Source organism: Marmota marmota, unplaced genomic scaffold, assembly GCF_001458135.2.
Source record: "Marmota marmota marmota unplaced genomic scaffold, marMar, whole genome shotgun sequence".
Classification (NCBI taxonomy): domain Eukaryota; kingdom Metazoa; phylum Chordata; class Mammalia; order Rodentia; family Sciuridae; genus Marmota; species Marmota marmota.
Genome location: NW_026000174.1, coordinates 56611196 through 56634063, shown reverse-complemented (window position 1 = coordinate 56634063; position 22868 = coordinate 56611196). Strand labels below are relative to the sequence as shown.

Here is a 22868-nt window from a genome sequence, read left to right as displayed (position 1 = left end):
GCAAAAGACTCGTCATCTTTTCCTTCCTACTGAACCTTAAGTGAGTAGCAGAGTCGGAAACATGAAAGTGGGTCCCTGGAAATGTCCCCCTTGAAAGTGTGATGGCCAGATGATATCAGGGCCAAAACTTACCCATGGGAAGCTGCCCTTTAGCAGTCTGAGTGTAAATGTAAATTAACAAGATGCCACGCCACTCCCACCACCCTGGACAAGCGGCAGTTTCTGCACTCCCAACACTCAAGGAACACTTCAGTTCTCTGCCACCTAGTGCTGACCACAAGGAGAAATGGTCTGTGGTTTCCACTCCACCCCTTGAGGTAGAGGGAGAATCCAGGTGAAGGGAAAGTTTGGGACTTCCTACTTTGCACCATTCTGTGTACTGCCACATATCCAAAAGGATCTTTTTAAAAATATTTTGTTTTAGTTATCATTGGACACAAACCTTTATCTCATTTTGTTATGTGGTGCTGAGGATTAAACCCAGCACCCCACACGTGCTAGGTGAGCGCTCTACGCTGAGCCACAACCCCAGCCCCCAGAAGGATCTTCTTAAAAGCAAAATACTTTCTACCCTCAACCAGCACACTTATATTTGGAATGACTTATGTCTAATCAGAAAAAAATAGTTCAATAGTCCTTGGACTGACCTGGGCATACTAAGGGACAATGTGCGTGAAACTGACCTTATTTCACCCACTGTTTCGCATCCATGACTCGGGAGTCTAGTTATTTTGCATTTAGCAAGCAGGCCAACATTTAGGCATGGCCTCCAGAAAGGCTGGAGGAGAGAACGAGGAGAGGGACAGAGGCGGGAGGGAATGGGGGGTAAGGGCAAACTCCTGACCTGCCCCTATCAACGCCTGCTGAGAGTCTGGGGGGACCTAAGACCAGGGAAACGTGTCACCCACTGAAAGTGCCACAGCATGCCCTGCTCAGTGTTGTGAACTGTTATCCTGTGTCCACATTAACAGGACTGTACCTTCTGCCTGTGTCTGGTGTATCTTTCCTTCATGCTATGGTCACTCGTGTGACCACCATGCACTTCCCATCACAAGAAAATAGTGAACTAGAGAAGCTGAGGCAGGAGGATCCCAAGTTCAAGATCAGCCTCAGCGACTTAACAAAATTCTGTCTCAAAATAAAAAACAAAAATGATTGGGAATGTAGCTTGGTGGTTAAGCAACCCTGGGTTCAGTTACCAGTATCAAAAAAAAAAAAAAAAAAAAAAAANGAAGGTAAAATTCTGTGTGTGTGTGTATACGCCCACCTATCCACCCACCCACCCACACACACACACACACACACACACACACACCTGTGCAATGGTTTAAAGGCAAGACCATTTTAATCACTTACCTATTTCCATTACATGCTACCGCCTCATGGCACCAGGCCTCTGCCTGCACAATCCTGCTCTCCCAGCCACCCCCAAAACCTTCCTGTTCCCCATGCAAAGCCTACGCTTTCATGCCCTCCACCTCTCCCTTTTAACCCGCTGCTAAAACTCTGTATCTTTAGACTCCACTTCAATACTACTGTACTCGTAACTCCCCCACATCCCTGGTACCCCTTCCTTACACCTCCTCAACACCTCTGGCAGGTTGAGCCTGGGGTTCACTGGCTTCCGCGACACACAGGCCCAGGCCCCTCCTCCTAGGCTATCTCCCCCTTAAGGGCAGGGCTCCTGCTCATTCAACCTCGCCTCCCCACATGCACAAACTACCTCTCCTCTCCTCTCTTCCCCCAGAGCAGGGTGGGTGTGGAGGGTGGGTCAGAGAGCTCTCCCCCTACAGCCGCTGAGTGAAAATGGAGAGTTGCTACGTGGAGACGTGAAATGCCACGTTTCTCCATATTTTCACATTCTAATCTACTAAAGATGTGGTTTATGTGTGTTTCTTGTTCATCCCTTCTTATCAAAACGTAAACCCCACAGAGGCAGAGATCCTAGTCTGTTTCATTTCTGCTGAACCCTCAGTCTCTGAGCTGTGGCGCCTGCCCCACAGCAAGCACTCTGTCAGTCACTGCAGCATGAATCTGACTCACAACAGAGGCATCTTAACATGCCAGCAATTTGGAGATCCCCAAACCTGTCAACAAATGAGTAAAAATCCTGAGAGCAAAAAAATAAAAGTAAGAATCCTGGGAGCCAGGTGTGGTGGCACCCGCCTATAAACCCTGCAACTTGGGAGGCTGAGTTGGGAAGATAATGAGTTCAAGGCCAGCCTTGGTGACTTAGCGATACTCTGTCTCAAAATAAAAGTCAATAAATAAAAATCCCGGGGACTTGCCCAAGGCCTGCATGCCTCCACCAAGCAGGTACCTGCCCATCTGCGATCCATTCATCTGAACCTCTGAGAACCCACAGCCATGTCATCTGAGCCTCGTCTTCACTAAGTCACCTGGCATATGTGTTATGGGCTGAACGGTGTCCCCTTAAAATTCATATATTGGAGACCTAGCCTCCAGTACCTCAGAGGGTGACTGCATTTGGAGATGGGATCTTTAAAGAGGGAATAAAGTAAAATGAGGTAATATGGGCCCTAACCCAGTGTGCCTGGAGTCCTTAAGAGATTAAACACAGACGTGCACAGAGGGACAACCATGTCAGGACACAGGGAGAAGCCAGCCAAGGAAAGAGGCCTGCTGACATCTTGACCTCGGACCTTTAGCCTCCAGAATTGTGAGAAAATAAATTCTTGTTACTTAAACTACACAGTCTGTGGTATTTGTAATGGCAGCCTTAGAAAACTAACTCTGTGTGGAAAATCCCAAAGGGAATCATGTTTTTGGTGGGAGGGGGTTGTTTATCTGTTTTATGTTGTTTTTTTTTAAGCCTACCCCAGCCAAATATAAGCCAATAAACTGTTTGGTAAATGGTGTGAACGTGAAGTAAAGAGAGCAGGGGAAATAAAAGAAAGAAACAAAGGCATAATGTGTTGACATTTTGTATATTTGGTATTTGTAAGTCTTTAAAAAAATTTTTTTCAGGCCATTTTTTTCCTTAAAAAAAAAAAAGCAACCAACAGCAATACTCTGTACAAGTATAACAAACATTAGAAATATGCATCATTCCAAAATAGTTACAAGAAAATTACAGTTTAGAGTCCACATCAACATGTCCTATTCATATGTGCCCCCAAGGGAGAAAAAGCTACAGTATGTTAAACACACAACTGCTACACAGTAGTCTGAAAACTCAGAAACTTGGACTTTTGAGGCAAATCAACATCAGTCACCAAGACTTTGTTTAGCTCATCAAGCGCAATCAAGCATTTCAAAAAAAATAAAATAAAAATCAAGCTTTTTCATCCCACATGAAATACAAATATGAATCAGCTGCATAGTTGACCCCACCCCACCCCCACACCCGAGAGCCTCTGACTTTGCCAAGTACAAATCCAGTGGAGTCAATTATGTCCAAGTCTGGTTGGAGGTCACAATGTGGCCATGGGGAACAGACATCAAATGTCACTTCCCACTGGTGCCAGTCGTTACTAGATTCAACTTTGGAGGCAAAATGTTTTTGCTCTTGGGAGAAGATATTAATGGCCCAAATCCCCCAAACCAGCTGGTCACCAATCTGTAGCATGGACAGCGAATCCACACTGGCTGCTTTTCTATGTGCAACTGTCAAATACTGAGCAGGGAGCACAAACCATCCCCATGGTCCCAATGGACTCTCCAAATTCTAGTTCATTGTTCCTGGGAGGGCTTGGGACAGAAGCTAAGGGCACCGTGGTCTTACATCAGACCCGCCCCCAGCCTGTCCTTACTATTTACACATTCATCTTCCCTTCCAATGACAGTGCTATAAATACACTGGCCACCCCCAGTAGCCTGGTCCCCAGTCCTTCCCAGGCTGCAGAGCAGCATCATGACCTTCGTGTGACCTACCCATTTGGAATTCCAGACCTCTCCACCTCAAGCCTTCCTCCTAGGATGGGGGTGACGTTGGAGAGTGGCTTGCTGGGGCTGTTGCCCAACTATTTCCCAAGCTCACATCAGGCAGGGGAAGGAGGGTCTCTGTGCTTTGCAATTTTTACACAAGATGTTTACAATTATGTTGCCTTAATCTTTTGAGGGACTCTGATATTTTAAAGGACATTTTTAGGGGCAAGTCCTTTCCTCTGATTTTTCCGTGGCAGCAGTGCAGACAGAGCAGGGCTTAGAAACTACATGGGATTTGATACTTCAGGCTCCCACCATGAGTGGGAAAGGTGTGGCCCAGAGAGTGGCTATTGGGACAGGGAGCTCTGAATGGTGCCTGGGACTCTCTGCAGCCTGCATGAGTTGGGGGCAGATCAGTGTGAAGGTGCCGGAGCAACAGACCCAAAACCAGCTCCGCCCCATACCCACAGACGGTGTGGCTTCCCTGGTCCCCACCTACAGAGCCACAGCCCTCTGTGCCATGGAGTTAGGAAGGCCCAACCTGGCCTGTCCATCTCATGCTTGAAAGCCTGATACTGAATGGACTGCTTACTACCTAAGAATGCAAAGGATTCAGCAAAAAGTGCAATTTCCATTTGAGAAGCAAACTCTCCCCAAATCATGACACCACCATGACCTCTCCTTTTAATCCTTTCAGTACCTCACAGGGAAAGGGGGACACAAGACATACAGCATGAAACCTCTGAACCACATCGAGGGCTTTCAGTACATTGAGGTTCATCCTATATCACCCTAAAATACCCACTAACATGTCCAGTCGCTTCTCAAAGTGCCAGTGAGGTGAGGAACATGGCAGCATCAGGAGGCAGGATCCCTCAGGCCCACAGTGACCAGGGAGGCAGAGAAGTCCCCGCTCCGGTTCTCAACAGGACACATGGTCCTGAGTGTGCAGCAGGATGTGTTACTGTGGGACACGGCCACAGGACTCCAAGGACTCAGTGATTCCTTCATAAGACCTTGTATACTTCATTGCCTATTAGAAAACAAACTCGAAACTTCTTCAAAATATAACCTGAGCCACAATATAAAAGAAACAAATCCTTTCATGTTAATGCCTTGAGAAGTTTACAGATGATGTACCCATAAAATAAATCCACATAAATTCTGAAATTCTTGGTGAATACACACCTGAAGCCAAAAAAAAATTAATCTACATTAAAAATCAAAGTAATTACAGCAGCAGTATAGTGAAAAGAGGTTTTAAAAATAATAATTACATCTTTGATACAAATCAGACTTTGTACACCTCAATTCATAGGAATGACTGTTTTAAGAGTTTAGTATTTATATGTACAGTAGATACCGATATGTGTCACTGCAGATAGGGACTAAAGCCAGTGGACTTTGGGGGAGGGGGATTCATCTGACACTGAATTCACACCGAAGTGTTCACAGATTGCCACACTTTTAAACACACACACACACACATACACACATACACAGACATACGACACACATAAAATGCCAACCTGAGTAAAACATTACTAAAAACCCAGAGCATCATGAATCACTAAGTCACATATTGCACCTTTAAATAATCCTTCTTACCAAAGACAGAAATGAGAAAAGGGTTGAGACAGGGACAAGGAAAGGATTTTTGTCACTGTAGGATTCCTCTGCTTCTCCCATCCCCACCCGCAGAAATTCTCACTGTGATATTTTAGTTTCCATTCTCACCCAACCAATGGGCTGAAAATGTTGCCAACAGAAGTCTTTGGAGAAAACTGGGAGGGAAAAAAAAATAAAAGCAAGAAAGAAATGGAGCACAGATGTACGTGGGGGGAGGGAGGGAGCAAAGAGAGGCCTCCTCGGGCTGGGTGAGAACAGGAATGTTAGCGAGAAGGCGAACCTCGGATGCTAAACTATTGTTTAAATATTCCACATACTCCAATTGTGAGATTCGATACAAAAATAGAGATATCTACTGAGTTTTGCCTGTGGAAGCATAATTCAGAAAAGGCACATGTTCAAATAGAAAACTTATGCGGAAGAGGCACCGCATCCCCCTCCCTACACAATTATCACCCACAATTATGTATTTTCCATCAGCTAGATTCCAAGATACAGTAGGTAAAAATAGACCTCTGATACTTAAAATATATTCAACCCAACACAATCCTGGCTTTAGCATGTGAATCATATAAAATAGTCTCTTTAAAAAAAAAAGAAAGAAAAGAAAAGAAAGAAAAAGAAACCTGTTTTGAAAAAGAAAAAAAAAATCATAGCTCACTTTTCCTGATTTTCCACAATTCTCAAAGAAAATAAAAAAGTGAACTCATCCCATTGGTAACAGGAATGCAGTTGATTTGCTCACCCCCATCCACAGCCCCTGAAAGCCCCAGCTTCTCATCTGCCACGTTTGACATGCACAGCTTCACACCCTCCAGAGTAGTTCTAACAGAACAGAACACAGAATTGAGATAAGAGACGTATGAAGACATGTCAACATCGGGGCATTTTCCTCTGCTGTGGGTGCGTCGCTCTGGTTAACTTCAAAAAGGATCTGCTTTGGAATTAGGCGATGTAACCATTTGTTTTTCCAAACATGCTCACTGGCTCGAGGTTTTCATAGATTGTCATTGCAGTCATATTCTGGTAGATGAGATTGACTTTGGAGTCTTTCTGGGATCTGATAATATCCAAAACACACTGATTGAGGAAAACATACTGGTCCTGAGAGAGAAAAGGAGAGAGCCAATGAGCACAGGTCCCAAGATTAGCACCCAAACTACTTTCCAACACATCATCCCTATCACCAACCACCCAAACTCCACCCCACTCAATGGCAAACAGCAAGCAGGTTTTAAGAGGTTCACAACATTCTGGTAAAATCTGAAACCACAGACAGCAAGATTTCTGCATCAGTGATTCTCAACCAGAGAGGCACATTCTCCCCTGCCCTCCCCATGGACACATATCAGAATCCTGGGGAAAGGAAGGATGTGGAGGAGATAATGCACAGACATCCAAAAAATAACAAGTCCAGCAAGATTTCCTGGGCTAGGGAAGCTGCATAGCGGAAGTAAATCATAATTCTCAAGATAGAAAATGGGATAAAGGAGTGATCAGGTGAAAAGCAGTGAGAACCACATCAGGATCTGCAAGTAGCCATGGGGGAAGAGAGAGAGAGAGAGAGAGAGAGGGAGGGGATGGACTGGGATGTGGCTCAGTGGTAGAGCGCTAGCCTAGCATGTGTGAAGCACTGGTTCTTTCACATACACAAATAAATAAATAAAATAAAGGTATTGTGTTTATCTACAACTAAAAATATATCAGAATAGGAGGAGGAGGAGGAAGAAGAGGAGGAAGAGGAGGAGGCCAGGCACTGTAGCACATGCCTATAATCCCAGTGGCTTGTGAGGCTAAGGCAGGAGGATCAAAAATTCGAGGCCAGCCTTGGTAACTTGGAGAGGCCCTAAGCAACTTAAAGACCCTGTCTCAAAAAAATAAAAGGGGCTAGGGGTGTAGCTCCATGGTTAAGCACCTCTGGATTCAATCCCCAGTACCAAAAATAAAAAGAGGTGTATGCCAACACAGAAAAGTAACCATAATCCTGTAAGGAAAAAAAATGAGGAAGCCTTATATAGAAAACAGGATCCATTTTTTCAAAATACTCTACTCCATGTGAGTGAGTGAGGCTGTATGTATACTGATGAACATGAAGTGGCCTATAAAAGATATATTCCAAACTAGATCCATTGACAGCCTCCAGGAAGCAGGCTTGGGGAAGAAAAGGGAAAAAGGAAAAATATATTCTACAAAGTCCTGTATTGCTAAATTTTTTAATATGACTAAGTACTATTTTCAGAACATTAAAAAAAGAAAAGAAAAAAATCCACAGGCACAAGACTCCTATATTTCTTAAAAGAACATAGCAGACTGAGAGATGACTCTATACAATTATAGCAGAAATAATACAGGAGATAAATATTACTCTTTTCACTCAACCGCACAGTTCACCCTGAAGCACACAATGTACCTGGGCCTCCAGAACATTCCCTGCTAGACTCAAAAACACAGTGCATATTCAAAGGGTTCTAAATTGGAACAGGGCAACAGCCGGATACAAAATTAATATTCTGCTCTCATCTTGGTCAAGGCACATCCATCCCTTAGAGGAAGGCTAAGTCCCCACTGTACTGTGATGAGAACATGCCTTGAAAACACTGTTGATCGGGAACATTTCGGGGAAAACAAATCTAACAGTCCTGCACACGTTCCATGGTACACAGTCAACATTCATTTTTTCCACTGGTCGTCACCTCTGTATCTCTTGACAATTAATGTTCTTTAACAGCTACGAGGAAGGGTGAGGACTAAGTGCTGCATTAATGCTTAAGCAGAATCATGCTATTTCCTAGCTTTCCTGTTTAAGACATCTGTTTGGTCAGCTTACTTTAAAGATGGTCAGATCTTCTTAGAAAAAAAAGAGTGGAAGGATCAGTTTTACTAAAACCTGGACCCCAAAGTTTGGAGATGTGAAAAGATTATTTGATAAGTCAGAGGCAGCACAGTGAAGAATCCTGACACTATCCAGGTAGTTCCACGACTGGGATCAGTGCCACTACGTCACTTGTATCAGGTCATTTAATTCCAACTCAGTTTAGGATTTGCAATGAAATTCAGTGTTACTCCAGAGCCAAGAGCTAGAAGATCTGGAAAGGTGAAATATTCTAACGCAAGCATGTGACCCAGTGCCACCTTGAGAAACAGATGGGCAGGGCAGAGTGCCCGTCGCGGATCCTGGCCTCACCTCTGTCTGCACCATGAGAGGCCTGTGCATCCGAAGGTCATACACGATGCCATACACGTCCACAGTGTTCTCGTTCTCTATCTGATAGATGAGACGGTCGATAGCAATGAAAGTGCCCGTCCTTCCAACCCCAGCACTGAAAGAAAGGGAAAGAAACCCATCGCCGTGGTTTGCCTCAACTGTGGACTTCTCAAAACGCCCCCATTTGTTCTCATTTCTTGCTCTTCTCCACTAGCACTGTTGGAGAGCGATGGCCAGGATCAGCCAACCTTGGCTCAACTGAAATGGCAGCAAGTCAGGCTGCACTAGCTCAAGCCTGGGGCCTAAGTCCCAAACTCACTTTTGAGTTAAACGTCTTAAATAAAACACCTTGTCACAGAGTCTCCACTCATCCCACTCTAGTGGCCGCCCTAACCTAGGAGAGCACCTTTCATCTATTTATTTCCCCACAGAGCAACAAAGCCCCTCCTCCTTTCTTCAGCCCCAAATTAATTCCTTTAGCTTTAAAGTTCACTTCTTATTGTTCTAGAGTAGGAGTGGGCACACTCTTTCTGCAAGGGCCAAATAGCAAATATCTTCAGCTTTGCAGGCCATAATAGCACCATAGCATGAAGGCAACCATAAAAGATATGTGAACAAATGGGCTGGCTGTGTTCCAATGACATTTCATTTGTAAAACAGGTGGCTGATCACAATTGGTCCACAGGCTACAGTTTGCCAACCACTATTCAAGCACCTTGGAGCTTAGGGAATCAATCCAGATCTTTCTTGAATTTGTAAATGGCTATTGCAATCCTTTACGCTATTTTTGTGAACTGCTCATAAATCACATGTGGAATTGTCACACATTTAGTGCCATCTGCATACCTGCAATGCACCAGAATGGGTGACTCAGGAGGACTCTGCTTCATGTAGTCACGAACAAGGTATCGGAAGTTGATGAGCAGGTCCGTGGTGTCTGGTACGCCATGGTCTGGCCAGGAGGTGAAATGGAACTGTCGCAGCGGGTGACTCTCACTGGTCTGGATCTACAAGACAACCAAGGGGTCAGGTTCAGAGACAAGAATTGTTTCACAATGTCACAAAGGAGAGCAGAGCTTGCTCACTGCATGCCTGGGACAGACAACAGGCACTGCAGCAGGAGTGGGCACAGCTCAGAGAAGAACTTCACATAGTACCAACGCCTGCTGCGGATCTTCCACATCCTTTATCCTCATCAAATCCTCATAACGTGTGCAAGAGGAAAGGGAGAGTCAGAGGAAAGTGAGTGGCTTCCCCGACATTCACCTCAGAGCCAGCCGAGACATCTACTCCTCCTCCTGTTCCGATCTCTTCTTCCCTTTCCAGTTGCTGGCCAACAACGGACTCACATCTTTGAACCTGCACCTCCTAAGAGCTTCACAAACCCTATTCCTAAGCCCACCTGGGGATGTCGCTGACCACAAAACCAAAAGTAGTTTATCCAAATAAAGCCATGAGGATCCACACCTCATAATTCATCAAGGTTCTCCAGAGACTCTAAGAGAATGGCAGGCAATTAGCAAGCACCAAGCAAATATTTACAATTGTAGGGTTTTGAGAAAGGTTCCTGCCCACCCTCCCCCCTGCCAAAATCTATTTCAACATCTAACAGACAGTAGAAACTGGGTCCTGTTCCAACAGAACTAGTTATTATGCCTACTGATTTCCTACCTCTGGCAAAACATGTACTTTTAAGTATCAGAACGGCCCCAGCTACAGCCCACAACTGAGCCTTGGCCTCACCAAGTGGACCCACAGCTGGACCGCAGGCATCTCCGTCTCTTTTATGAATGTTATCCTTTGAGGCTAACTTTTTACTATGTATTTATTATAAAAAGCAATGACTTCACATTAATCAAGATTTGGAAAACAGTTGGAAGAAAGGGCAAAGTGAGGTGAGAGGATATCCAGAAGCCTCATCACAAACAAACTTAACATCCCCAAATTTCACCAAAAGTCCTCATCCAAGGAAAAGGTATAGCTAGGCAAAGTAGGAGGAGAGAGAGGGAGAGAAAAAGAAATCAAGGAAGGAAATAGTTCTCACTGTTATTTCTGCAGAGGGGCTCAGGTTAGGGGTGGTGGTAAAAGGAAAACTCTTAGCTGTATTAATGCTCTCATTTTTTTAAAGGAAAATGTATTAGTGCATTTTATAAAATTAAAAGAATAATATTTTACTAAATGTCATCTGGTAACCTGGATTGGATTCTAATATAAGAGAAAGCTTTAGTAGAAAAAAAGTGAAATCTGAATCAATCTGGAGTTTAATTAATGAAACAATAATGACAGCCATAACAATCTTTTTATATGATGTGGGCAATTTGACCCACAGTTCCCCTCCACAAAGGCAAACTCCAAGCAGGAGAAGCAACGAGAGATAAGCCACTCAGTTTAAATGGGCAAAACATACAGAAGTAAGCAAGGTTTTTCAACTATAAACCTAACTGTTTAGGTGGCCCAGCCAGTGCCTGGTAACAGTTTTGACAACATCTCCAATAATTAAATAAAATATTAATTGAGCCTAGAATCTTTGAGACATAACAATAAGTAAAGAATTAATATTTATTATCCTGTGCTTTACCTCTGACTTACAGAACCTTCAAGAATAATCCTTGTCAACTAGAACTTAACAGCCCAATTCCCATAAGAGTCAGCACCACTGGATCTGCTGCCCGGCTTTTCTTCCATACACTTTTCATAACACGCATAAAATTTCATCTCCTCAAGTGTCTCAGTCACACTATGTTCTAACATCTCATGATGACAGTCATCCCTCAGCAACCTTGGGGGTTCCAGGACCCCCTGGATATGAAAATCCATGGATGCTCAAGTCCCTTAAATAAACGACATAGTATAAAATGACATAGTATTTACACATGACCTACACACATCCTCCTGAACACAGTCATGCACAAAGTTTCAACAACAGACCACGTAGAAGATAGTGTGTGCTTGACCTAGGTGCACAGTAGTTTGTACCATCAGGTTTGTGTAAGCACACTCCATGTCGTTCACATGATGACACACTTCTCAGCACCTACCCCTGTCATTAAACAACACATGACTGTACTTTAAATCATCTCTAAATTACTTATAAAACCTAACCTATAATATAAATACTACGTAAATGGTTGTTACACTGTGTTATTTAAGGAATAATGACTGGAAAAAGAAGTCTATGCACTCAGTGCAGATATGATTTTTTTTTCCTAAACATTTTTTGATGCTAAGTTGGTCAAATCCATGCATCTAGAACCCGGATATCAGAGGGCTAGCTGTATACATACTATGTATATGCATCATTTCAAATAAGTGAGTAACAATATAGTAAGATAAGTCAGAGTTTAGCCTTTCTCCAAAGTCTGGGCATGTGCACAGTTTCCATCTTTCATCCATTATAAATAATGCTCAGATTCATCTTTATGACTAACAAAGCCTATTCCTGTATTTCCTACTATTTCTTTAGGGGAGAGACTTAAACTTGGAACCAGAAAATAAAAGAGAATAAATTGCAAATAGTTAAATCCACCTACACAGCCATCAGGAGGTATCACTGTCATTTCATGGAATGGCCTGTATTTCAAACACTGTTTAAAAAAAAATAAGAACATATAGACTTGATGTCCTAGAACACCTGCACAATTTAATTGGATTTGTGTTTGTAAGTTTTTGGGGAAAAGATGCAATGTGCATAGAGAAGCCCTGAAATCCTATTAATATAACTTTATAAACCACTCCTGAGCTGGGCTTGTGGCTCAGTGGTAGAGCACTTGCCTAGCACATGTGAGGCACTAGATTCGATCCTCAGCACCACATAAAAAAAAATAAATAAAATAAAGGTATAAACCACTCCTAACAGCAACTGGCACCCCTGATGACATATTCCCAAACAAATAATCCAAAAGGCTTCAGTGTGTGACAAAAACTCCCTGAACAAATCACTTGGAGGAGGGAGGAAAGAACTACTGATGCAGGGCCATGCTCTTAAGACTCATTTTATTCAGGAAAAATTTACGAAATTTCTCTCAAGAAAATAAATACAAGGAGTTGCCTTTGAGTGTATTTACATAAGAATAGCTTTATTCTGCAAAAAAAAAAAAAGAAAAAAGAAAGCAAAAATCGTTTTCCTGATTAAAAAAAAATAACCTAACAGTCAACATCAATCTAAACGTACACCCCAAAATCAGGAACTGCTAGCTTTTTAAGATCTATCTATTTTCACCTCTTACTTACATTTTTCACTGTGAAATCTCTGATGGTCCATTCCGGAAGAACAATTTCTGATGTCATTGCCACAGTTATGTCCCCATAGTCCTGGGCCTGCTTGGAGGGCCAGTACTCCTCACATTTTGTCTGAAATAAAATTGCAAAATTGCAGTTTTTATGAAAAGACTCAGATCACGCCAACTACTATCACTAAAGCCTCACAAGGAAAACCAGGTAACAGAAACTGGCACAAGGGACAGAACTGGTCCCTTAGCAGGGCTCTGGGTTGACCCTTTCTGGCTTTTAATTTAATTTTAATTCTTGTCAACTCCTTTAAAATGGGAGCTTTCTCATAAAAATTCAGACTTTGTAAAAATCAGATCTGCCAACACTAGGTCATCATTTTCTCTCCCCTGCCACCCCCAGTTTTACCACTGAGCTACATTCCTGGCCCTTTATATTTTTTATTTTGAGAGGGTATCTTGCTAAGTTTCCCAGAGGGCCTAGAACTTGTGTTCCCCCTGCCTCAGCCTCCCAGACAGCTGAGATTACAGGTGTGCACCACTGGGTCCCATCATTTCTGCATTTCTGATTTACAGCCAAACACCTGCTATCTCATGACATTGGGACACAGTCCCCATCCAGTTCCCTTTGGCCTTTTGAGGAGTCACTCCACGACAGATCACTGCACTAAACTCAGGTTGGCCCATAACCCCAAGCAGCCCAAAGAAATGAGAACTATTCCCAGCACTTGTAGATACACCCCATTTGCAGTCCAAATACACACAGCAATAAAGGGGATCAAGTTAAATCACATTGAGATCTTCGATTCTGATAAAGTTGGTGAGCAAATGTAAACAGAAATGAAAACCAGGAAATAACTGCTCTTCAAGAATACCTGAATCCCCATTTGGCAAATACCTTACACACAAGTGCACAAATACACAACCTCCCAAGGTGTGCTCACTTGCTAGTAGCTTCAACCTTGACTGATTATCTGACTTATCAGAGAGGTTTGTTTTGTTTTAAAAACAAATGCCTGGGTTTCCCCTCCAGAGATATGACTCTGGCTGGGGAATCTCTGCTTGTTTTTTTTTAAAGATCCTGGTGTCTGTACCACTGCTTCAAGAAAGAACTCAAGACTGGGACACATTCTAACAAAGATTTGATTCCCAGCTCAGCCTCTTACCCACTGGATTCTATTGCTACTTTGTGAGCAAGTTATAAGGTTCTCTGAGCCTCTGTTTCTCCCTCTATAAAGTATGATAATACCTCCCAGGGTTGATCTAGGAAAAGCATAATAAATATGGCAGCAACTTAGGCTGTAAACAACTTAGTGAGACCCTGTCTCAAAATTTTAAAAAATAATAAAATAAAAAACTGTTTAAAAAGGGGGATGTGGCCCATGTGGAACCCCTGGGTTTAATCTCTGATGTCAAAAAAAAAAAAAAAAACATGCAATTCTAATGCAGAAAATACATTGGCTTCCTTTCCCTTTGACCCAGTCAGTAACACCCACTTCTACCCTGACCTAAGATGAATGGCCCATCTAAATTCATCTTCATGTTCTCCACACATTTAACTATTCATTTTCACTTGTCTAACAGTTATGATAATATTCCACGTACAAGGTCCTGGGCTCAGCAGTACTATAAAGTTTATCTGCATTCATAAAATGACTGCTCTTTCATGCCCTTAAGAGCCTATTGTCCTGATGCAAGAAGGAATGCAGAACCCAGCCCTGTGTATCACAGGCAACCGAGAGCCATCACCTGCCGACCCTTGTGATCCCCCCTCCTCCGTGACCTCGACTAGCACAGGAGCTTACCCACACTTGGAGCTGGCTAAACATCTGGTAACTTTATGTTTTAAAGAACTACTTAATAATTTAGCCACATTCCTAAGATATACTCATAAGATAAAAATAAGAGGTTTAAAAAGCCTCAGTATAATTTCTATTATGAAATAATAGTGTGTGTGTACTTATACAACATTGACAGAAATTTTACTTTCAAAAATAACCAGAAAAAAAGAAAAGTGAGCAACCATCCAAAACTTTTTTTAAAAGAACATTTTTTTAAATGACAGCTGATGAGTTCCCACTATCACTAGGATGGTACCAACTTAGTATGTACCATGGACTTCAGCATCTGTATCACCTGGCTACTGCCAGAAATGCTGTTCTCAATGAGAAACTGGGGGTAGAACCACCTTCCAGGTTATTCTGAAGGACATACAGTGTGAGAACCACCAGCTTAAGGAATCCATTCCTATTCCTCAAGAAGTAAAATCTACATTTTTTTTTTTAATCGAGAATGCAGCTCAGTGGTATGGCTCATGCTTAGCATGTACAAAATCCTGGGTTCAATTCCCAGCAACAACAGAAAAAATTCACGGAGTAACATCAGGCACCAAAGTTTTGAATTTAGCACGTTTTTCTATCTTCTTTATATCCACTTATGGAAACACAAGAGTCTTATTACCAGAAGAAATCTTATCATTGATGGAAACAATAGGAGGATTCCAGGACACCAGGAAGAGCTGCTGCTGAGACTTATCTGAGAATAACGCTGCGATTTTACTTCAAGAAGGGGCCTCGCTGCTAAAAATCTAAGTGTGAAAATCACCGAATTGATGAAACCTCCAAGCTGAGAGATGAAGAAGCCTGCTATTTACTGACAGGGTGAGCTTGCTCACGTGCACACAGCTGATTACGGACAGAGCTACGCATCTCTGTTAGAGTTTAGATATGCAGTGTCCACCAAGACTTCGTGTGTGAGACAATGCCAGAATTCTCAGAGGTGAAATGATTAGATTATGAGATATGAGCTAAATCAGTGGATTAATCCACTGATATGGATTAAGTGGGCAGTAATTTGGGCAGGTCAGGTGTGGCTGGAGGAAGTAAGTCACCAGGATGTGCTTTTATAGGGGTTTATGTTTTAGTCCCTGATAAGCAGAGCTCTCTCTTAGCTTTCTGGTTGTCACGTTCTGAGCAGCTTCCCTCTGCTGTGCCCGTGCGCCATGATGATCTGCCTCACTTCAGGCCCACAGCTGTGGAGTCAGCTGCCCATGGACTGAACCTAAGAAACTATGAGCCAAGATACATGTTTTCTCCTCTAAGTTGTTCTTGTCAGGTCTTTGGGTCATAGTGATAAAAAAATTAACTCTTGCTATTTACTAACTCCAGTAGCAGTGACTTAATGAATTGAGGATGTTGCTATTTGTACACAAATGAACATAATGAAAAATCAGATGTTTTTCAAGATTAAAAAAATATGACATGAAAATCAACAGAGAGACTTTTAGAGGAGGGGAAGGGAATCTGGGGGAGGGGGAAGAGAGGCTAATGGGAAAGTGAACATAATCAAACTGTTATCTGCATGTACAAATATGCCACAATCAAATCCATTATTCTGCATAATTAAAACACTAATAAAAATGAATAAAAGCTTAAAAGAGAAAAAACTTTTTAAGGAATAAAAGGAAAAATAAAGTTCTAAGAATAAAGACAGTAATATTTAGGAAGAAGTTTTTTTTTTTTTTAAAGACATAGTTGCACCACAATAAAAAAAAAAACATTAATTAATTTCATTTGATTTTTAAATTTTTAAAGACTTACCCTTCCCTGTTCAACACATTTGGTCAACATAACAATGGCATAGACATTTTTCTCCCAAACCATACGCCAAAAATCCTTCAAAGTGTTGGGTAAAGGTCCTTGTGTAGCAATAAACTCTCTTTTGGAATGGTAGCCCTAAAGACAGGAAATACATAGTGTCAAAGAAAACAGAAAGGAGCACCCTGATGTTTCCATCATAACAACCCAGGACTATGAGCCATCTGCCCACTTACTGGCATGTAGTTGGCATTAACGTAGTCATCAGTGGAATGGGTCTGGACTGAAAGTTTGACACGAGAAACATCATCTGTAACCATTAAAGGAGAAATCAAGGTCCACATTAGAAGCCAGCATTTTAGAGAAGTTGCAGACATGAAAGAGAACAGAAGTGCAAGACCCGGGACGTGTCTCTTGGAAGAGGAGCAGCTTGGGATCCTCTACACCAGCTCATTTAATCTCACGGTCACCCTATGTGACTGCGGCACAGAGGAGTTACATGGTCGCCCAAGTAGGGCTCATAAATGGCAGAGACGGGGTTAGAACCCGGGCAGCTGGACACCAAGGCCCCAGCTCCTAACCACACCAGTCTCCCTGCTCAGACAAAGCAAGAGGCCGCAGGTGTCTGCCATGAGCAGAGTAGGAAATGTGCTAAGCAATCTTATTCATTCCTCAAAAGCACCCCACAAACTTTTACCCTGTTTTACAGATGAGAAAACTGGGGCTTATGAGTTGAAGTGACTCATGGGAGTCTTTGTATCTGGTGAGCAGCAAACAATGCAAAGTTAATGCCTGTTCTACCACGACAGGGTACACGCCCAGGTAAACCTCTTCCACCCTGCCTCTATCCTTATATAAAAAGGTTGTTATAAAAAATACTAAGTTCAAGAATAAACTGAATGTATAAAACTACTATGCATAGAAGTGTCAAAGTACTCACATTTTCTAACTATGACTATCATTTTCAAAAGCATGACACACAAATTTGCCTGATTCCCCAGCAGTGAAATAACCTTAGAACTCCAAGAGTCAGGACAGGTCTTGAGTGGTACCACCGGGGCTGCCCTGTCTCTGCCCACACCCACCTCACCTTCTCTGGGACAAAATAACACAGCAATGCTAAACCCAGTGACCAGTGTGAGTCTCAGTCAAAAGTCTTCCAACAGAAACCATACCCAGACACCAAATTCCCAGCCCTTGCTCCAGATCTGAAACTCTGCACAGATGTTCACAAGAGCAGGCTGATAATCTGAGGTGGCCTCAGAAGCAGTGCTAGGGCAGCTCCCCCAACCTAGACTAAAAAGATTTTTCTCAGAAATGGAGTCAATACTCCTTGTCAAGTGTAAGGGGAGGAAATGAAGAAAAAAGAACCCAAGAGCTAGAGAAAAATGCTGAGACTAAACTGAGAAATTAATGTTTTAGTCTAGGAAAGAGAAAATATGGCTTCAAATTGAAAAGACAATGTCTCTAAATAGCCTGATGTACAAATTACCCGCAAGTCTGTCAGTTTCTGCTAAATCAGAACATGGCTGCAATCCACTTGCACTTCTCTCTGGGCCCTAATTCCCACCCACAAAGAGAGACCACAACCCACTTTCATCTAACAGTTGATGTAATAAATAATTCTCCTTTTAAACTCAACTTGCTGTTTTCCCTATTGGTTGTGTGGCAAACATGGGTAATTCTTAAAAATAGGAAGGAACCCACACATAACTCATATTTAGCTGTGGAATGTGCTTAGCCAATCAAAGGAGCATCTGTCTGGACAAGCAGCAAGTGCAACCGGCCTGTTATGCATCTGCCCACCTTCACCCTGAACTTTACAAATTGAAATAAAGGGGCTGAGAGACAGACAGCGGGGTTAGGAACACAAACTCTGGTTTTCTCTGAAAGAGGCTTGCAGGTCTGGTCCAGAGCCTGGTTTTGCCCTTCCTGCCTGTGTGACCTTGAACAAATCACCTACACCAAGTGCTGCATTTTCCGCATCTACTCATAGTAGTTCTATGCATTCAGTTTATTCTGCTACCCAATTCACAATGTGAGCATGAGGACTCAATTAAATGAGATGTCCCTGAGAACAGTATTTAACATAAAATAGGTGACCACCGAATAGTTCTGGAATGTGGCTATTAGTTAGAGCCACTATGCCCCGACCCCATTAGAGAGGTGCCGGCCAACAAGAAAGAAGGGAAGGGAGTGTGGGCGAAGTCTCTTACAGGGCAGAACGTTATTATAGCGATTCTTTCCTCTGTTCTCTGCCAGCTCAGCCGCATATTTAGGTAGACTAATTCCAACAAGCTTCAGATCCTGAAAACAAAATGAATGAGTTGATTATTTATTCAGTCTTCACATGTGATTACACTGAGCACAGAGTGTGGCAGGACCAAGGGGGAATGCAGAGGTGATAATTTATTTGTGTCCCCCCCCCCAAAGATATGCTGAACATCCAACTTCCAGTACCAATGATCTAACTGGAAAACTCCATAATTGTTGATGTCATCAAATTAAAATGAGGTCACACTAGAGCAGGGTGGTCCCTTAATCTCATATGGGTGTGTTGATGTAAGTGGAAAAGAGGCAGAGAGAGACTCACACAGGCAAAGGAGATGCCACGAGAAGATGAAGGTAGAGATCAGAGTGATGCTACCACAAAACCAAGGAACAACCGGGGCCACCAGAAGCTGCAGGTGGGAAGCAAGGACCTTCCCCTAGAGGCTAAGTTGTGCCTAATCCCAGTGACACAGGATGCTGAAGCAGGAGGACTGCAAGTTTGAGGCCAGCCTCAGCAACTTAGCAAGACTCTGGCTCAAAAAATAAAAAGGGCTGGGGGCTTGACTCAGTGGTAGAGCATAGGTTTGTTTACATAAATACATTTCTGTGTGCTTTAGGCCCAGAAAACCAACACACAGCTAAAAGAAGAAAAAAAAAAAAAAAAGGGCCAATTCCTGCCTTTCAGGGCTTGCAACCTAGAGGAGAGGTGTAGACAGAAATCGCCAACATGACAAGACAGAACTGAACAAACACCGAAGGTGGAAAACAGCAACGTGCCACAGGTGGAACAAGGCAGTCTGAGGACAGACGCTGCAAAGGACAGAGAACTGCAAGGACAGACAGAGACTTCATGTTCCCCCCCCAATGGGATCTGAGGAAAGGACATGAAGAAGGGAGTGTGTGAGCTGTGCCAGGTGGTGAGCAGGGTCTCGGGGGTGTAAATGTGGAGGACCAGTGTGCAGGGATGCTCTGAGCAGGGCAGTTCCAGGGCTGGTTTGGGGGGCAAAGGCAGGGATGGAAGTCAGACAAGGACAGTGAAACTGCACATAATCCTCCAAATCAAACTTGGAGACCTCTCAGAGCTCCATCTGGTTTTCTTTCTAGCTCCTACAGTGTGCTAGTTATTCTATTCAACAGTCCTCTAACTTGAATTCCTTGTTTCTCTACCTTTCTGCGTAATCCCCAAATATCAGGATTAAATACATAGTCTACTAGAAGTGACAGTCCATCCATCTGAGCTCTCAGGGTCAACAATGGGATCTCCAGGGAACAGGCACAAGTTTCAGCCCTCTGACATAGTCACCTCTTACACAAAGCATCACCTTAACACAAAGATAGGTCCAGACACTCAGGAGAAAACACAAAGCAATGGAAAACACAACATTTGCAACCACGGACCTCATATTCCTCTGCAAAGCCACAGTTGGAGTCGGCTTGCTGTTTCTTAAAGTAAGCCTCAAAATTCTCCACTCTGATTAACTTGGACCTAAGAAAACCAAAAAACAACTTATTAGCATTGTGTTTACATTTGCAGAAGTTCATACTAAAAATAGAAAAATGTAAGTCATTAAAAAAAGGTGTTACTCACTTTTTAGGTCTTCATCACAGAAGGGGAAAGAAAAAAGTAAGCAATTAGAAAGACTTGCTCATTTGGAAAGTAAAAATCATCTCAAAAGAACAAAACACAGAACATAATTTGTTGGGGGGGAGGGCAGGATGAGGGCTGGAGATTAGAATAATATTATTCATAAAACACTGAACTGTGAATCAGGGAATCAAACGCTCTTCTATAACTGATCATATCTGTGACTTTACGTGAGTTCTTCTCTCCCCTTAAATTTGGTACATGGCAGACATGTACCAAAATTAATAATTCACTTAGTTTTTTAAAAAAGCAAATCACAAAGTATGTGTTTACTGGTAAAACAATAGAACACAGCAAGATGCTAGCTTCAGATTTCTTGTAGAAAACAGCTAGCAAGAACTTGCAGATGATCATAGCCAACTCTGTCAATCAGGAAAAATGATAGCAAGTTCCATCAGAAATTCTTTTGTCAATGAACAGATTGGGGGAATTGGGTGTCCTAAAGTAAAGCTGATAACTATAGAAACTTACTTAATTTGAGAAAAGGACACTTCATTGTTCTTTGCATCTTTCCTGTTTAGAAAGAAAAAGAGATCCATTAGACAAAATAGGCTCAATCTGCACTTCCCCCTTTCACACCTGCACCAAAGCCTTGTCCCTGGGCCTGGGTTCATATCAGACACTAAATCCTGCTCACTAATACCAAACTCAACAGCCCAAGCAGCAAATGCTGGTTACAAATCTGGAAAGTTATTCTCTTTTATATTCTGGGAAAGTAGGAGGAAATCTTACTCAAGAAACTGTCAGGAATTTCCTTGCAAATACATATCAGTGGCATTTCTTTACTGAAAATCAAGACTTGTTCATACTCCCATTTGTGTGAAGACCTGTTCTGGTAAGTTAACGCGATAAACCAGAAAATCACGTCAGACCCAGAGCTGCCACGCTGGTGGGCACCCACATTGTTCCCCATTGCCAGCTCAACTCCATTCTGGTGATTAAAATACACTTTCTGAAAGGCAATTTGGCAGACATGTATCAAAATTGAAGACATGCATACCCACTAACCCAATAATTGCCCAGTTTGGAATTTAACCTAAAGAAATAATCATGAGTGTGCCCAAGGATATGTAACTATGGCCAAACATTAGAAGCATCCAATAAATCAGTTAAATAGATGGCACATCCACACAGTTAAATATTCTGTGGCCACTTGAAATATTGATGAAGTGAAGCTGTCCACTCTGTCTTAAGTGGATGTGGCAGGCTAGACACTAACATGTAGATATGACTCCACCCATGTGTGAGCTTTGTAAGCACATCAAAATGGTAAGAAAAAAAAGTTAAGAACAGTCTTGTGTGGGTCTACAATTATGGATTCCTTTTATTTATTTATTTATTTTTTGCTCTTCTTTTCTGTTTTTTTTTTCCATGCATTAATTTTATATTTCAGTACTGGGGATTAAACTCGACTACTAGGCTACAGCCCCACGCCATTTTTTGAAACTGAGTCACACTAAGTTGCTGGGGCTAGTCTCAAACTTGTGATCCTCCTCTCTTGGCCTCCTGAGTTGCTGAGATTATAGGCATGAGCCACCACACATTAGGCCTACTCTATTTTTAACAAAAACACTATAAAGCTGTTTCACCCAGCCACTGATCTCTCCTTCCCAAAATTTAAGAACTGTGAGCACTGCTATCATCTCAACAGTGCAAGGTGGCAGCACCAGAAACCAGACACAGGTCACATTAAAAATCCTGGGTCAGGGTGGAAATCCCCTGGTTGACGGCACCTGGATGCAAATCAACCCCAACTGACAGAGGCTTCCCATGGTCAGGCAGGAGGGTAGGCGACAAAGTGCAAAGACCACGTTCAAGTTATGCTCCACGCCTCTGCATCCATGGAATGGGGCTCACAAGATCTGCCTTTCCAGATCCTTGGGAAGGAAATAATTCATGGAAAGCACAAACCCAAGCACACTACGGGCACCTAAAACAGGGCTGCCATTTTCCATCACTACTTAACTACCCACAGGGTGCTCATACAGGTCAAATACCAGCTCTCAAGGGATAAGACAGTGTGCAAAGCACTTCACCTTCCAAGGCTCCGCAGCCTCCCGAGCTGGGCATGCTTGTTATCCCCACACTACAGAGGAGGCCGCTGAGGCTCAGGTCCCCAACAGCGAGTGAGAGGGGGATCCTAGGTTGGGACCTGGCTGACTCTAAAAGGAAACCTCTGACCACTACCCTGTGGAACTGCCTGTGGACTAGAACACTCTGAGGGAGCGCAGCATCTTCTGCTGTGGGGTTCACCAACAGCCCAAAGCAGCAGCCAGGACAGGCCTGAAAGTGCCCCGGCTGGGGCAAAAATGAAGCAAGACTGGCAGGTGAGGACCCCTGAGGACGACGGGAAGGAACAGGGAGCTCTCTCAGTGACTCCTTCCAATCCTGGAATGTTTGAAATTTCC

At 42.9% G+C, this 22868-nt stretch overlaps 1 protein-coding gene across 13 annotated transcripts in view; it reads right to left on the bottom strand.

Annotated features, from left to right (window-relative positions):
* Positions 1 to 4303: 4303 nt before the first annotated feature.
* The window catches only part of Ptprj (protein tyrosine phosphatase receptor type J), a 166733-nt gene continuing 148168 nt past the window's right edge, over positions 4304 to 22868 (bottom strand). For all 13 annotated transcript variants that reach the window (XM_048788826.1, XM_048788833.1, XM_015477921.2 and 10 more), the window contains 10 exons: positions 20932 to 20973; positions 20404 to 20412; positions 20214 to 20301; positions 18761 to 18851; positions 16781 to 16854; positions 16548 to 16682; positions 12953 to 13072; positions 9569 to 9729; positions 8702 to 8837; positions 4304 to 6621 (listed from right to left, as the gene is read on the bottom strand). In XM_048788826.1, the coding sequence (XP_048644783.1) occupies positions 6463 to 6621; positions 8702 to 8837; positions 9569 to 9729; positions 12953 to 13072; positions 16548 to 16682; positions 16781 to 16854; positions 18761 to 18851; positions 20214 to 20301; positions 20404 to 20412; positions 20932 to 20973 (1015 nt within the window). In that variant the 3' untranslated portion in view covers positions 4304 to 6462. The remainder of the gene's footprint in view (positions 6622 to 8701; positions 8838 to 9568; positions 9730 to 12952; positions 13073 to 16547; positions 16683 to 16780; positions 16855 to 18760; positions 18852 to 20213; positions 20302 to 20403; positions 20413 to 20931; positions 20974 to 22868) is intronic.